Source organism: Protopterus annectens, chromosome 1.part1, assembly GCF_019279795.1.
Source record: "Protopterus annectens isolate FY-2018-M chromosome 1.part1, PAN1.0, whole genome shotgun sequence".
Classification (NCBI taxonomy): Eukaryota; Metazoa; Chordata; order Ceratodontiformes; family Protopteridae; genus Protopterus; species Protopterus annectens.
Window position 1 is genome coordinate 604,865,578 of NC_056726.1, and position 18,361 is coordinate 604,883,938.

Consider the following 18,361-nt stretch of genomic DNA (forward strand, 5'->3'; position numbering starts at 1 on the left):
TTCGCAGATGACTGCAAACTGGGAGCCATTACTGAATCTCCAAATTATGTGGATACTCTACAAAAGGGCCTTACAGAAACAGATGCTTGGTGCCAGAGCCATGGGCTCAAGCTTAATGCCAAGAAATGTATAGTTATCCCCTTTGGGAAAAAACATGTACCCATGAATTACTACATAGGTGGCAGTACACTAAACACTGAAAGTGTGATAAGAGACTTAGGGACACAGGTGGACAGTGGTCTCGCCTTCGATAACCACATTGCCACAACAGTCAGGAAATCCTTCTAACAGACACACCTCATCACTAAGGGCTTTTCATCCAGAAAAAAGGAGGTCATTGTCCCACTGTACTCATCCCTCATTAGACCCATTATAGAATACAATGCCCCATTTGGTATGTACCTCTCAAGACACCTGCAACAACTGGAAAGGCCACAGAAATACCTCACTAAAAGAATCAGAGGCCTAAAGCAGATGCCATATGCTGACCTCCTTAAAAACTCCAGCTATACTCTGTCATATATCGTCTACTCAGAGGCGATCTCTGCTTAACATACAAGGCCATGTCAAACCCAGAGCTGTTGGACATGCTACACTTAAAGAAATTCCAATCCCTCAGAGCCACATGCTCCAGGGAACTAAACCTTGTCATCACAATAAACAAAACATGCTAGAGGGATAGGTTCCTGACCCAGAGACTCCCCAGACTCTGGAATAGACAGCCCATACATGTCAAGCAGAGTGCCTCTTTGGCCCTCTTCAAAAGGAACCTTGATGATTGGATGGGAGAAAGGAAATTCACCCAGGGGATCATGTCAGTTGCCCTGCTAGACAGGGTTCCAGGGAAGTAAATAGTGTGGGAATAAATAGCCAGGGAATTGTTATGGCTAGGCTTGTATAGGCCCTAGGGCCAATAGCCTAGTACCAACCTATGAATCTATACTTGTGTTTTAATGTCATTCAATGCTTTGTTACAGCATCTTGCTCAAATGTTATTATTCTGTCTTATATGTTACTGTGTTTTAGTAGTTTCTGAAAATTGTATTAGCTTTGTAATATTTGTATATGGAGCTTTTCTCCCTGGGCTTCCATTGAAAACTGGCTCATTTTTGGCCCAATGGACTTTCCCAGTTAAACTGCAAATAAATAAATAAAATAAATGATCATGTTTCCCCTCTTCTATCACTACTGGAGCTCCTCTTGCAATTAATATAAGTACGCCCCATTTCCTTTGTCCCATATATTCCACTGACTAGCCATCATCTTTTTTTACCAAATCCACATGTTCAGTTCTTTCCAAATGTGCCTCCTGTAGCATAGCTGTTTGCACTCTGCATTTTTTAATATAGTGCACTGCTCTTTTTTATATCTGTGAGACCATTCACATTTAAAAATATTATAGAAAGTGTCATTATGTTACGAATTTATTATTCTTACCTGTTGTGTGCAACAATTTTTTTTATTTGTTTAAATTTTTGTGTTACATGCATACACTAATGTTTGGAAGGTTGTTCTTTCATACAGTTGTTTCTTGACATATCCATTTGAACCTATGTCACATCCTACAAAACTTTATGTTTTAGTAAAACTCACAAACTCCCCAGAAAAACACACAGAACACCCCTAAAACCTACTAACTTAATACTAATGCACAAAACTAGGTATATCTTCATATATTGAAGTTTAACCCTCCTAACAGGAACAATTGTCCCAGACTGACTGCCACACTCACTGACTTGGATTAACCAACAAGGAAGGTTATCCATGCTAAGACACAAGGTACACTATGTGTTTCTTCTTCCACTAAGTGCTGCCTGTTTTTGTTTTATCTTTATTCTTCTCCCAGATTAGAAAAAGATTTGAATGCTTTCAGAAAACAGTATCTCCTGGCTATTGAAAAAAGAAGTATTCTGTTTTTATTGCTCCTTATCAAACTGTATCCATAGAAACATGAGAACCAAATAGTTGCTTCTACTACAAGCACTCATTTATTTGGTATAGGAAAACTTTTTATCATATTCAATGTTCTTTTTATTTATTTGCTTCCTCTTAAAACTTGTTACTATATCAAGTCAAGGGCCTAAATTCTATCATTTCCCCATGCAAGAGTAAGAAATTTTTCTTGTATAATGCTCTTTTGTCCAGACTTCTCTTGTCTTTTTACATTGCAGTGCCTACATTTCTTAAAACTGAACAAAGAGAAGGAAAGAAGAATGGAGAAAAAACAGGGGCATCTGTTTATTTCAGTATCCCTATTACAACTGAAAATAACTGAGAAAGCTTTACTTTATAGCATGCAGGTTATATCATTTGTTTGTTTGTTTGTTTGTGTCTTTCGGCTTTTCCCGGTTAGGGGTCGCCACAGTGGAACTCCGGTCCGCTAATGATTGGAGTAGATTTTTACGTACTGGCTTGCCGGGCCTAACGCACAACCTTCAACGAAGGAATGCCCATTCACGCATGTCGTTACACAGAAGATGCTCTAACTGAGAATCGAACGGGCAACGTCTAACTGTGAGGCGACAACCCTACCGCAGCACCACCACAGCAGAATACTACTGTTAAGAACAAAAATTAACTCTCTTTCCTCTTCCCTCATCTAAATGTTCTTCCAAACATTAATGACATGAAGTAGGGCATATGCTTTGGAGTCCCATACAAGTTTAGGAAAGTCAAGGAAGTCCAATATTTCCAGGTTTTCTTGTTCTGTCATGTTTCACAAATATAATTAATGCTTTGTAGTCCCACATTTTCTGTCAATTTCCGAGTTGCTGGATTTCTTTCTGTTAATCTCCACCTCCCAAATCCAGTTGCTGCTTCATTTCCAATGTTCTCCTGGTTCTTCTAGCCAATTCTTGTGCTTTTTTTTTGTCTCTCAAACATTTTCCTTTGAAATATTGAAAAGATTTCACTGGCAGATCTCTCTAGGGGCTTTATTATGAGAAGAACAAGAAGCAGAATCTCCTGTTTGATAGCTCGCGTTTTGTTATATGAACTTTTGTATTTCCTCCTTAAACTTCTATCATCTGTGTTATTCTCATCTCAAACATTATTTCGTTCAGTTTATCTAAAGTGGACAATAAATACTGGGGAAGTTCAAACTTTCTAGCCAGGCCTTCCCTGGAGATTGTAAGGCAGTCCATGTGTTTGATATTGATTAAATTACAAAAGTGTTGTAAAATTGTGTGAAGAAGTTATGACCAGAAATCATCAATATATTCCACCTTGTATAGAGACATTGCAAAGCATTCCTAATATCTGTCTTATTCTCATCTAGTCTTAGACATAATTTGGTACAGTTTAGCTAATGTGAACAATAAACACATGGCTGCAAGCATTATTCTTCATCTGTGGTGCACTATGTATCTTTATTATAAAATACATTTAGAACTGCAACTGTTTTGTGGAACCAAGTTATTATGTTTCATTTGCTGTTAGATTCCTACATTTATGTATTATTCCATCATGGAGTATACTGTGAAATTTTAGTTGGATCAAGGTAAGATGCAGGGACAGAGAGAAACCTTCATGTGGCAGAGCAGTCACGTTTTTGAAGAAATGTCCAAGGTTTATCATATAGCAATAACCCACGCCTGGGTGTGGGTAATGCTAAATTTACCCACGGTTGGCGTGGTTTGGTCCCGAGGGCGAAGCCCGAGGGACCAAACAAAGGCAACCGTGGGTAAATTTAGCATTACCCACACCCAGAAGTGGGTTATTGCTATTATACCATGACATTATTTAAGAAAAGAAACTATTACTTTTCTTAAATAATGGCATAGTATAATGCCTGTTTACTGCCCTTCCGCAGATGTCTGGCATCCGATCTCCGTTGCTTATTTTAAAACTGTCTCGCTATGTTAAACTCATTTAACATAGCGAGACACTAAAAAAAAGCAACGGAGATCTTGCTTTCTCCGTTGCTCTTTTTTAAAACACTGTCTCGCTATGTTAAATGGGTTTAACATAGCGAGACAGCTTTAAAATAAGCAACGGAGCTCCGTTGCTTATTTTAAAGCTGTCTCACTATGTTAAACCCATTTAACATAGCGAAACAGTGTTTTAAAAAAACGAGTTATACTAATGGAAAAAAGTCCGGGCGACCGGACCTTTTTCCATTAGTATAACTCGATTTACAACGGGCACGCTGGCCAATCAGCGTGCACGTTTTGGGGGGCTCATGGTATAATAGAAGATTTACCTTAGGGTAAATCATACTGGATTAGGTCAAGGAGAAGGAGAATTTCCACGCCCACTTGAATAAGTGCCATGATGATTCGCTGAATGGACTGACTCCGTGTGTTGAATTTTCCACTTTTGTTTGCTTTGTGGAAGAGTGCATACTTTTTTGCTTTCTGGTGGACAGGATAGCCTACTACAGGTAAGCAGCACTTTTAGAGACACTTGCAATTTATGCTAATAGTAGATAAACTGTAAATAAAGTGCAGGCTGAACTGTCTTTTTATTATTATTATTATTATTATTATCATTTTAATGCCAGAGGGTTGACCAGCAACCCATAGTCATACCTCCCAACTTCTTTGCTGAAGCATTCTGGACTAGGCCAAAAGTTATGAGAGGAGAAAGGGCCAACATAAGGGACAATTTTTAAATATTACTCTAATTCACTTAAAAATTGATAAAGCAACAGGTTTGCATCAACATGCTTGATTGGAACAGTAAGAAATATGAATCTCTAATATCTGACATTAGGCAATCAGGAACATTTTGCAATATTCTGGACATCTGCCAGCAGTCTATTCAGTACAGCTAAAAGTAGGTAGTCAAGCTGCAGGCTGAGCTCTGTGAGTTTTTTTTAATAGAATATTTTATATTATTTGCAATGTGCAACAATTTTGAGCAAAGCCAACACAAATGGGGGGGGGGGGTGGATGCACAAAATTAGGGACATGTTTTAAATCTTCTCCTTTCGGCTGCTCCCGTTAGGGGCCGCCACAGCAGATCAACTGTTTCCATTTCCTCCTGTCCTCTGCACCTTGCTCTGTCACACCAACCACCTGCATATCCTCTCTCACCACATCCATAAACCTTATCTTAGGCCTTCCTCTTTTCCTTTTACCTGGCAGCTTCATCCTTAGCATATTTTTCCCAATATACTCTGCATCCCTCCTCAGCACATGTCCAAACCAATGTAATCTTGCCTCTCTGGCTTTGTCTCCAAACCTTCCAACCTGGGCTGACCCTCTAATATACTTATTCTAATCCTGTCCATCCTCGTCACACCCAGTGCAAATCTTAACATCTTCAACTCTGCCATGTCAAGCTCTGACTCCTGCCTTATTGTCAAAGCCACTGTCTCCAACCCGTATAACATAGCTGGTCTCACTACCCTCTTGTAGACCTTCCCTTTCACTCTCACTGGTACTCGTCTGTCACAAATCACTCCTGACACTCTTCTCCACCCACTCCATCCTGCCTGTACTCTCTTCTTCACCTCTCTTCCACACTCACCATTACTCTGAACTGTTGATCCCAAGTACTTAAACTCATTCACCTTCGCCACCTCTACTCCCTGCATCCTCAACATTCCTCTGTCCTCCCTCTCATTCACACACATATATTCTGTCTTAGTCCTGCTGACCTTCATTCCTCTTCTCTCTAGAGCAGATCTCCACCTCTCCAGGGTCTCCTCCACCTTTTCCCTACTCTCACTACAGATCACAATGTCATCTACAAACATCATAGTCCACGGGGACTCCTGTCTGATCTCTTCTGTTAACCTGTCCATCACCATTGCAAATAAGAAAGGGCTCAGAGCTGATCCTTGATGTAATCCCACCTCCACCTTAAACGCATCCGTCACTCCCACCGCAGACCTCACTGCTGTCACACTACCCTCGTACATATCCTGTACCACTCTTACATACTTCTCTGACACTCCCGACTTCCTCATACAATACCACAACTCCTCTCTAGGCACCCTGTCATATGCTTTCTATAAATCCACAAAGACACAATGCAACTCCTTCTGACCTTCTCTGTACTTCTCCATCAACACTCTCAGAGCAAACATTGCATCTGTAGTGCTCTTTCCTGGCATGAAACCATACTGCTGATTACTAATCATCACCTCCCTTCTTAACCTAGCTTCCACTACTCTTTCCCATAACTTCATGCTGTGACTGATCAGTTTAATCCCTCTGTAGTTACTACAGCTCTGCACATCACCCTTATTCTTAAAAATCGGTACCAAAACACTTTCTCCATTCCTCAGGCATCCTCTCACTTTCCAAGATTTCATTAAACAATCTAGTTAAAAACTCCACTGCCATTTCTTAAATAATGTTCTTATAATGACAGAATGACAAATTTTGCATTATCATGTATTTTCTGAAGCGTATGAACTCCAATTCTCAGAAATTCTGAACAGTTATACTGCACAGATTTTTGCAGAATGTCCAGATTGTTGCCTCATATTTTTGGTCTGTTCCTCATAAAATTTTTGGGTTTCTGGCAAATAATTGAGAATTGAAGTAACTAAATAATGCTAAATAATGACAGACATTTGAGTTTCAGTCTTCATAGCCTTCAGAAAATACATAATAATTCAAAACCTGTTATTCTAGCAACTCTCTAAGTTTATAGGAGCAATATTTAAAATCTGTCCATATTTGGGGCCTTTGCCCCCCCCCCCCATTATTTCTATCTTTATCCAGATTTCTTGAATACAGGTTGAGAAGTAAGTGTACACCTGGGGTGTGAATGTTGGCTCTAGATGACTGTCACTGCTGAAGTGACAACCCAACCACATGTGCAAAAAATGGGAAAAGAGGTTATGGATGGATATGTTAATTGCATATTTACTATACTTTCTGTGATTCATTGACATGATTCAATGATTTATGATGGATATATATTAAAAAGTATTAATAATGAACAGATCTTTGTAATGTAAAAGAGTGCCGAACATACATATTTTAAGACTCAAAATAACGTTCCTAGTCGTGAGCTACACTTGAAAGATATGTTTTAAGTGTAATTTAAATGAATTAACCGTTTATAGTTACGTCTGTAATGCAAAACCTCTTCAAAATGTCTGCTGTGTTTTCAAGGCTTGGATCAGACAATCCATTTGGTTTACAAAATGGAAATTAAAACAGTGATAAGACTCTTCTTTGTATAAGTCAGTCTCCGTAATTCAGTTAAGTATGTACTCTTAAAACAGTTAAACAGAAAATCAATAAATGTAGGAGCTGCAAAGCTAAACCTGAGGGCAAAAGTCATACGATATGTTTAGATCATAGCAGTTGACAGGTGTGTTTCTGGGTGCTTAACAGATTTAATTCTGTGTTGCACAAAGATGAGAATAAAACCTTTTTATTTTGATTCCCTCTTTCTTTTCATTAGATTACCTAGAAACATACCTCTCAACTTTTTGTTTTGCATTACAGACGTAACTATAAACGGTTAATACAATTAAATTACACTTAAAACATCTTTCAGGTGTAGCTCACGACTAGGAACATTATTTTGAGTCTTAAAAATATACATGTTCCACACTCCAACAGATTTTCGCAGAATATCCACATTTTTGCCTCGTGTTTTCGGTCTGCCTTTTAGAAAATAATGACAGACATTTGAATTTCAGACTTCATACCCTTCAGAAAATTCACGCTAACGCAAAAAGCTGTTATTTTATTATCTTTCTAAGTTTTAAGAACAATGTGTAAAAATCGTCCCTATTTTTTAACCTTTTCCCCACTTTTATCTGTAACTTTCCTCAGATTTCTTGCTCTAAGACGTTGAGCTGTATGCCTAGGAAGCATTCTCCAGTCGCCCCTGTACCCTAGACAGATCCGCTCAACAGGTTTACCCAGCGAAATCACTGGAATACTAATTAAAAGTAATGAAATCAAGACAGAGGAATACTTTACCCCTACTTTTAGTGAGCCATATAACAACCCAAACATTCTATATTGAGTCAAGTGCTTGGTAAACAAGTACGTCACTATAAGGGCAGGGACGCCAGGGTAAGCTCACTAAGAAAAGTCGGTTTTCCTACAGCTGGTGTGTGACAAACAGTAACCTAGCTTGTTGGGGCAGTGATCGGACCCCTCCCGCGGAGCGTGACATCACGGCCCTGAGCTGCCGCCGCCACTGGTGGAAGTGGTGTGTACGTGCTGAGCCGAAACTCGGAGTGGCGGCCACTGTAGCTCAGCTGCCACGGTATCTCATAGTGAAACGCACTCTGTAGGGCAGGAAAGTGACATATAAGCATCGCTACAAGCTTTAATCAGTGAAAGCCAGGGACCCTTCAATATCGCGGAGAGCGGGCTGGCTGCAGCCTGTGCCTGTCATTGGAAAACCAGAGTGAGGTGCATGTCGGGGTGCGCGGCAGGGCACTTTGCCGCCGCCTCGGCAGCTGCAACGAACTCGGTGCCCGGCCCGCCGTCACCGCAGTGTGCAGTGAAGAGAAGGCGCCGGACCCTGGCACGCCACAAGGGCTATACCGTCGGACATGGAGAACGATGTGGCGGCGGCAGTGGCTGAACAGGAACGTCAGTACTGCGAATTGTGTGGAAAGATGGAAAACTTACTGAGGTGCGGCCGTTGCCGAAGCTCTTATTACTGCAGCAAAGAGCACCAGAAGCGTGACTGGAAGAAACACCGCCGGGTGTGCAAGGAAACAGATATGCGTGATTCCAATCAGATTATCGCGGAGAAAAGTACCCCCCAAAATGCAAAGGGTAACCGGCAAGAGCAACATAAGGAGCGGACAGCAGACACATCTTCCCTTGTTGCTAGCGGTGGGCCCAATATCACCCACCCAGAGGTAGACAAACCAAAACAGTTGCCTTCAGTGGAGGAGCAGCCAGCAGCAGACCAGAGACTGACTGCGAACTGCTGTAACAGCGGAGGAGAGCCACTGAAGAGAAACAACCAGCAGTTGCAGCGGGGTAGTAGGACCCACCCTCAAAAGTTGGCGTTGGAATATATCGTGCCATGCATGAACAAACATGGCATTTGTGTCGTGGAGCAATTCTTGGGTGAGGAACATGGGCAGAGCGTCCTGGATGAAGTGAAAGCGTTGCATCAGACTGGAAGATTCACCGATGGTCAGCTGGTGAGCCAGAAGAGCGACTCCTCCAAAGCTATTAGAGGAGACAAGATAACATGGGTAGAGGGTCGAGAGGCAGAGTGTCCGAAAATCGGCTTTCTAATGAACAGCATGGACGAACTAGTCAGGCATTGCAATGGCAAATTGGGAAACTACAAAATCAATGGCAGAACCAAGGTAAGTGGTAGTGGAAACAGTATGTCAGTTGATTTCCAAATTGTACATTTCCCAGTATTAGTGCAGCCTTTACATTTTTGACAACTGCGCCTTTTGCACAGTCATCCCTTCCCATGTGTTAAACTTGGAGTGTACAAGGGAGTTCGCAGCATGCGCCTTTTAAGCTGTGGTACCAAAAGCAGGCTTGTGGGCGGGAACTGTTTGTTGGCATACTTTTCACTCACTTTCTGGGCGAGCCAGCTGTCAAAAATGCCGCCACCCCCTTCACGAGAAGTAACTGCAAGGTAAACGCAGTTGTTTTTTTGTAACTAATCAAAAGCCCTAAAAGTTGTTCTGAGATAATCAGGATTTATTTTGAGTCCTTTAGAAAATGGCAGTGTTAGGGGATCCTTATGACATTGCTGATATATACGTGTAAAAATGACTTACATTTATTTATGTGGCATTACGGTAGTGTGTTGCAATCAAACAGCCTTTGACCAGTAATGTTTTGATGTGCAGCTACATTCTTGGTGAGACCATGGCGGTTTCCCACAGTGCCCATCAAAATTTAGGAATATAAAATTGTTATAGTTTATGCTGGCCTACGCTACAGTTCGGAAATGTGTATAAATACAGTTTTAATTTCAATAAGTTTTGCACCACCAGTCTGTCTCATGTTTAATTATATATATCAATTATCTACTTGTCATAGTCCTGTCCTGTAGTTTAGTGACAGGAGTTGACAGGATGTTCACAACACGGTATTGCGTAAATAAGATCTCAAGTCTTTGAGACTGTCGAAAGGCTCGAATGCCCGTTTGTATTGCTTACTTGACTTGGTTTGGCATGGAGAGTACAGGATGCTTATTTTGGAGCTGCAGTAGTAGCTAGTTTAATCTGGTCTTTATAACTCAGTAGCCAGTGTCCCTTTTTAATGTTTGGTGAAGTGTTAAACATTTGGAAATTTAAATAGGTAGAAAATGTAACTTTAGCCATAGCCGCATTACTTTTTATAGCTAATCAATTATTCAAACAGTGGCAGATGAAATAACAAGAGTGTGTGTGTTTGTACGTATATACATTTGTGTGTGTATACATTTACTAAACTTGGCAAATGAAATAGTTGATCTGATGTTGTCAGATTTCATTCATTCCTCAGCAAGTGGGCTTGGGTCTGACTCTGCTGCTTTTTACAGCTCGTGGATACTGGAAATTCTCCAGCTACTATAATCCACCAGTCCCCTACCATACCTCAGATATCCTTTGCCTCCTTCACATACAGATGTGGTTGCTGTTAGCTCTCAAGCTTTAGTGGTATTTGTGAGTGAAATACAATTTATATATTTTCTTATTTTACCTAGTTATTTTATATATTCTTTCCTTATCCTTTTTACATTTATTGGTGTATTTTTAGTCTACCATTATTGGAAAATGCTCTGTGACTTATACCTTTGTGGTAATGTCTTTTCACTTTCTTTGTTTAAACAAATCTCTCTTGTATTTCTGTTTTTTACTGTATTTAGATTTTCTACTTCAACATGGTTGAAAAACCTTTGGGTTTTAAGAACTGTAAAGATTGCGGGCACAAAATACCTTTGTGACACACGATTCATGTGTGTATTGCTTAGGCCTAGCTCATTTTAAAGAATCACAGTCCTTAGTGGATCACAAAAATAAAACTGATTCTAAAAGGTTTATTGCCAACGTCTTTTTCAGAGACTTTATCTGGAGTTTAAACCTCCAAAAAGTTGACAAGGAGGTGTCCAGAAAAGCATACCTCAGACCCTTCTTAATCCTCCACTCAGCTCTCCTTCTCGCAATGTATCTTGTTCGTTGGATCCAAAGGCTAAATCCTCAGATTTGACAGCATCTGATAACAGATCCTCATCATCAGATCGACAAACTTGGAGCCGAAGAAGCTCCCTAGGATATGTTATGTGTTTTCTGTAGACCCTGTTCCTTCCCGTTTACCTCACCCTTCTTAGAGAGATGCTGTCATTTTAGGACTCCTTAAGTGGCCTGTTTTTCTTGGTCTTTTAGGAGTCTTTCAGAGGCATATGTGGATCTGAGACTGCTGGAACTGTGTATCGGATCCAAAGATTGTGTCTTTGGCCCTGATACCATCGCTGAGTGGACTGGCTCTGAGCTCATTGGAGCTGGATGACTCTCAGAGCTTTAGCACCATTGCCAGGTCTGAGATGTTAGTCTGCTTTGGACCAGTGGAGTTTATCAAGCAAGTCACTGTGATAAATATTCTGGCCTGCTAAGAGTACAATCCTACATTTTTTAGTTCAGTTGTCATATATAAAATTATTTTCTTGTTAACTTGGCATATGAACTGATTTGGGACAGACCTTTTTTCAGCCATGACCCAGGCCACAAGATTCAGCCACCATGGTTTTGGGAGGGAGGAAGAACCCAGTATGCCTAGACAAAACTACACTGACAAGAAATGAACATTCATACTCCATCCAGTAAATGGAGATCCGGTTTGAACTATGGAGATGTGAGATGGTTCTCTTACATTTCTCTCTCAACAGCCGTGTTTAAAATCCTCAAGTTTGGTGAATGACCTTCTTTTGTATCGTATTAAAAAACTCAGAATGTACTGAATATGCAAGGAAATTCTGAATGTGCAGTAGGGTGTGCTAGTAAGGTGACTAACCTACTTTCATCTTTCTACTATCATATTTCCTTATTCAACACTGCAATGTTTCTCTCTGATCACAAATGACTTAATGATTCTACCGCTACTACTGTTCTCATATATGGAAAAAAAAATAGTACAATCAATGTTTTTACAAGTATGTATATACATTTTGAACTACGTAATACTCCCATCCTCCCATATTTGTACTGAAAGTAGTTAGTACCAACTACGTAATAAGAAAGGCATTATTTGTTTTTTTTTTTTTTCTTAGATTTGTATAACCTGACCTGGACTAATATCTTTGTATTTTTGCTCATTGCCTGTGTCATAAGTGTTTATTGTACATGTTTATTTTCTATAACCTTGCTTTAATCTGTGGAGCTTTTCTCCCCGGGCCTCCACTGAAAATGGACATTGATCCAGCTGGACTAGCCCGGTCAACAAATGTAAAATAAAAAAAAATAAATAAATAAATATTTAATTTTTAAGTGCTTTGATATTACAAAAGCCCCATTCCAAGTAGATAAGTCATATAGGCTCTGTCTCTAAACCACTGGTCTTCCTGAGTTTTATATTTTTTAATGTTGATGCTCTGATTCCTAGTGGTAGTTTGCTCCATAATTTATGGATTCCATTCTGAAACAAGTTTCCCTTTCTATTCTGGATGTTTGTTCACACTTATTAACAATGTGTGTAAAATCGTGTTTTAAAAAAAAAAAGTATTATTTTTGTTGCAGCTTGCAGGACAGGATCGCTAGAATATTTGTATGTATAAATCAAATCAGTCCATATCAGGTGGTATTTAGTAGAGCATAACTTCAGTATTTTCAGTAGGTTTTGTTAGCTAAACTTCTGTCGGTCCTGTGTAGTATCTTTTGACTTTTTTGTAAACTTTTCATATGCCCTCGGCCATAGATTGAATAATCATTGGGGCTAGAAGACTCTTTTATAAAGAAGAATTACTATTGTTTATTCCTAGGGGCAATCATTCTTAGGATTATTGATACAAAACATCTTTAGTACCTTGATTTACATGAGTATCAAAATCCATTCTGTTACAGTAATTCCAAGGTCCTTAAGTTGGAGTACTCCGGAATCAAGCCCTGATTTAATGCATAAAGTTACCTATTATTTGATGTGCCTGAATGCATTGCCTTTCATTTTTTTGTATTAAAGCTGACTTGATTGTTTGACCCCTACCCAGACTAAAGGTCTAAACAAGTATGCAGTGGCAACTGATCATTTAGACTAGTCAGCAGACATGCCGCCATGGCATCATCAGCAGTTTGTTGGTGCTACCTGTCCAATGTGTACAGCTGTAAGAAGTCAGTTGGTATGTTGCATTTTAAATATTTGACATTTATGTTAGTAAATAGAGATCAATGCTCCTTCCATACTGCTAAACAGAACTGGAGTTGGGATTATGAGTGCCTCAGCCCCCAACCAAGTTCAGGAAACTCATATTTTATATTATATTTTTAAAGCTGTTAGCCTTGTTTGAAAAATGACCAAATATCACTTCTATTTATTCATCTTGTCTATAGTTAAATGAATGGTTGGAAGCCAGAGAGTTGTACTGATGTATGTTTTTAAAATATATGCATATATAGTCTATTATTAAATACCTTTATCTGCTTTCATCGTACACTAAGCAGGATTGAACTATGACCATATTATTTTACAGTGGGATTCAGGCTCTTGCCCGTCATGCCTCTTATTTGTCCAGAATTTCTCAAAATGTCCAGATTTTTGCCTCTCATTTTTTATCCATTCCTCATGAAGTTTGTTGTTTTTGACAAATCATTTTATTTATTTTACACGTATTTATTGAGATGGTGATTGCGCATGATAGCACCTTTTCAGTGGAGGCCTGGGACGAAAAGTTTCACAATTACAATACTAAAGAAGTTAGTGTAGCCTTAAAAATTAATTGAAAGAAAATGAATCAACCACCAAAGCAGCTATGGCAATAACAAGTACAAAAATATAAATTATATAAATAACAGTCAAGGTACAATTAGGTACTAAAACCGATACAAAATAGGTATAGTACAGTATTTTCTGCCAAAGAACAAATCCATAATGTAGTAACTGGTGCTTCTGGGGTGAAAAGATTAAGTGTAAAACAATTGGCAATGTATTTAAAGATCTGCGTAGTTGGAAAATTTGATTGTAGTGTAATAAATTTTATGAACTGTGGAAGTTCACTTGTATGCTGGAGGTGAGTAAGTATATTTGAGAGTAGATGGATATTTGAGTAGAGTGCAGTAGGAAAGGTGAGATAGTGAGAATTAATATGTAGCAAGGAGACTGAGATGTAATTGTAAAGTTTGTGTGAGGGTGGAACTGGAAGTGTGGTAGAAAGGAAGAATGAATATAAAGAAGTGAGAAGCACAGAAAAGTTGTAGGAATGAGTGATAAAGTAGATGGAGTGTGTCGGAATGTTTTATGGTATGTCATTGAGGACTGAAGTCATGCTAAGATGGACATTTTGAGCTCCTGACTTCATCTTCTTCTTCTTTCAGCTGCTTCCGTTAGGAGTCGCCACAGCGGATCGTCTGTTTCCATTTCTTCCTGTCCTCTGCATCTTACTCTGTCGCACCAACCACCTGCATGTCCTCTCTTACCACATCCATAAACCTTATCTTTTAGGCCTTCCTCTTTTCCTGTTACCTGGCAGCTTCATCCTTAGCATCTTTTTCCCAGTATAATCTGCATCCCTCTTCAGCACATGTCCAAACCAACGTAATCTTGCCTCTCTGGCTTTGTCTCCAAACCTTCCAACTTATTCCTAATCCTGTCCACCCTCGTCACACCCAGTGCAAATCTTAACATCTTTATCTCTGCCACGTCCAGCTCTGACGCCTGCCTTTTTGTCAGTGCCACTTTCTCCAACCCATATAACATAGTTGGTCTCACTACCCTCTTGTAGACCTTCCCTTTCACTTTTACTGGTACTCGTCTGTCACAAATCACCCCTGACACTCTTCTCCACCCACTCTTCACCTCTCTTCCACAGAACTGTTGATCCCAAGTATTTAAACTCATCCACCTTCCCCACCTCTACTCCCTGCATCCTCACCATTCCTCTATCCTCCCTCTCATTCACACACATATATTCTGTCTTAGTCCTGCTGACCTTCATTCCTGTTCTCTGTAGAGCATATCTCCACTTCTCCAGGGTCTCCTCCACCTGTTCCCTACTCTCACTACAGATCACAATGTCATCTGCAAACATCTTAGTCCACGAGGACTTCTGTCTGATCTCGTCTGTCAACCTGTCCATCACCATTGCAAATAAGAAAGGGCTCAGAGCTGATCCTTGATGTAATCCCACCTCCACCTTAAATGCATCTGTTACTCCCACCGCAGACCTGACTGCTGTCACACTATCCTCAACATATCCTGTACCATTCTTACATATTTCTCTGACACTCCTGACTTCCTCATAGAATATTATAACTCCTCTGTAGGCACCCTGTCATATGCTTTCTCTAAGTCCACAAAGACACAATGCAACTCCTTCTGGCCTTCTCTGTACTTCTCCATCAACACTCTCAGAGCAAACATCTCATCTGTAGTGCTCTTTCCTGGCATGAAACTATACTGCTGATCACTAATCATCTCCTCCCTTCTTAACCTAGCTTCCACTACTTTTTCCCATAACTTCATGCTGTGACTGATCAGTTTAATCCCTCTGTAGTTACTACAGCTCTGCACATCACCCTTATTCTTAAAAATCGGTACCAAAACACTTTTTATCCATTCCTCAGGCATCCTCTCACTTTCCAAGATTTCATTAAACAATCTAGTTAAAAACTCCACTGCCATTTCACCTAAACACCTCCATGCTTCCACAGGTACATCATCTGGACCAACAGCCTTTCCATTCTTCATCCTCTTGATATCTGCCCTTACTTCCTCCTTGCTAATCCACTGCACTTCATGATTCACTATCTGCACATCATTCAACCTTCTCTCCCTCTCATTCTCTTCATTCATCAGCCCCTCAAAGTACTCTTTCCATCTGCTCAACACACTCTCCTTGCTTGTGAGTACGTTTCCCTCATTATCCTTTATCACCCTTACCTGCTGCAGATCTTTACTGGCTCGGTCCCTCTGTCTAGCCAATCGGTACAGGTCTTTTTCTCCCTCCTTAGTGTCCAACCTTTCATACAACTCTTCATACGCCTTATCCTTAGCCTTCGCCACATCTCTTTTTGCCATGCACCTCATCTCCTTATACTCTTGTCTACTTTCTTCATCTCTCTGACAATCCCACTTCTTCTTCACCAACCTCTTTCTCTGTATACTCTCCTGTACTTCTTCATTCCACCACCAGGTCTCCTTGTCCTCCTTCCTCTTTCCAGATGTCACACCAAGCACCTTTCTAGCCATCTCCCTTACTAGCTCTGCTGTAGTTACGAGTTCCTGACTTCATATCCTTCAGAAAATGCTTACTAATGCAAAACCTGTTATGGCAACTTTCTCAGTTTATAAGAACAGTGTTTACAATCTTTTCCTGATTGTGAGCCTTTGTCCCTCCTTCCATTTTTGGTTTTGTCCAGAATTCTTGCACTTAAGAGGCTGAAAAGCACGGTGCTGTCCGTGATGAGTAATATTGGTTAATGAGACATGGTTATCCCTTGTTGTATATGTGTTGCTGGAATATTCCTGATAGGAATAAGAGTTGATTCTAATACAGTTGTAATGGATTAATTTAACATGAGACTTATTCAGGTTTGTAGATATCCTTTGGTTTTCTTAGACTGGTTTGTGCATTTTAAACAAAAGCTTGTTTCTTTTTTATTTAATTAAACATTTTAATTGTTTTAGTGGCTTGACTGATAAGGACTAATTTCAATAACTGATCAAGCTGAAGAATTTGGTAAAGTGGTCTATTTTAATTTATTATTTTTAATTGTAATTGTTAAGGGAGGTAGACTTCTAGGGCTGTTTTTTTTCAGGTTGTGACTTTGTTACAGTAAATTGAAAAGAGATGCAGTACAGGTATGTATGGGATTAATATTGATCTTTACAATGTAAAGTGGTTTAGTAGCAGATGCAAAAATAGGTATCAGTAGCTTTAATCCAATATGTATCTGGATATTGTCTAAATCTCATTAAGAATACTTTTTTAATTATATATTTGCTAACCGGGTATGCTTACTGGACACAGGTGTCCCTTTTCAGGAGTGACTTCAAATCACTCTCTGGTTAAGTAACTTGCTTAGAGTCACAGTGACAAATGAAGGTGGGAAAAATAAGTTAGGTCATTGACAGCTTGCAGCTTAAATGATAGTGCATGATCATTTATAGGAATCTTCTGTTGACGGTAATGTTAACTTAAACAAAGAATAAATCTTTTAATTCACACGGAGGTACGCTCCAATTTGAGGCCCTGGAATCGAGAATACTGTAGAAGTGCAGACCAGTAAAAGGAATTGGTAATTTTAGGGTACTCATATATGCTGTTCTTTTTCAAATAAACATGGAATATCTTTATTTTCAGAGCCCTTTGAGAGTTGCACTGATCAAAGCTAGAGTTTGTAGATCATCGTACGAATGAGCACTTTTATTCTCAGTAAAATCGAACATTTCAGCGGTGAGGCTGGAACAATGATTATGTTTTCTAGGGACACTATTTATAAAATGGCAATTTCTCTTCTGGGCTCTGTGGGGCTTTTTAGCTGCTTTCCATGTGTAATTGAAAGAACTGCACTAGACTAGTCTAGTGTAAGACTTAGGAGCCTGCTGGCTGCAGCCATCCCTGATTCCCTAAATGAACGACTAAAATTTATTTGGCTTTTTTAAGTGGATTAGGGGTCTTGGGTATGATTTTGTTTTCAGTATGCAGTGAAATGGTCAAAGCTGGGTCTAATTACACGTTTTTAAATCTGTAGATCTGAGCTGTTTCTAGTGACATTTTTGTCTGGAGCAGTGATGCCAAGATTGCTTTGTATTCTACCTAGACTGTTGTGGTTCTGAAGTAACACAGATTCATTTTGAGCCCCAGATGATGCCAGCATGGGCTAGGTTACTCATAAGTTGATGCAATTTTGCAGTTATCTTTCTGTGAGGTCCATAACAATCAGGTCATCATTGCCAGGGAAGGGACAGAATAACGAGTTCAGAAAAAGTGTGAAGGGTACTGGTTTCAAGAACTGAGGCCCATGACATCTCTCTTCTTACAGGCAGTGACCAGGATGAAGACTGTTCAACTATCATTCTACCAAACCTGTTCTTCAGTATAAGTAGTAAACTAGTTTAAATTGCATTTTGTTCTAGGCCCTAAAGGGTATAGTCTGTATGATATTTTTGTACTGTACAGAGTTGAATGCTTTCAAGTGGTTCAAGAAAGATAAGTTATCCTTGTCAACTTTCCCTTGTCTGTAGTTGTAAAGATGTAGTTCATCAAGTAAACTGGCTATATAAGTGCTGTTGCTGCTACTAAAATCATTTTGATGGTCACC

The 18,361-nt window shown here is 39.6% G+C and overlaps 1 protein-coding gene across 1 annotated transcript in view; it reads left to right on the forward strand.

Moving 5' to 3' along the window:
* The first annotated feature begins 8,027 nt into the window (after nucleotides 1–8,027).
* Nucleotides 8,028–18,361, forward strand: part of EGLN1 (egl-9 family hypoxia inducible factor 1) — a 921,081-nt gene continuing 910,747 nt past the window's right edge. The window contains exon 1 of the mRNA XM_044077068.1: nucleotides 8,028–9,256. Coding sequence (XP_043933003.1) covers nucleotides 8,480–9,256 — 777 coding nt within the window. The 5' untranslated portion in view covers nucleotides 8,028–8,479. The remainder of the gene's footprint in view (nucleotides 9,257–18,361) is intronic.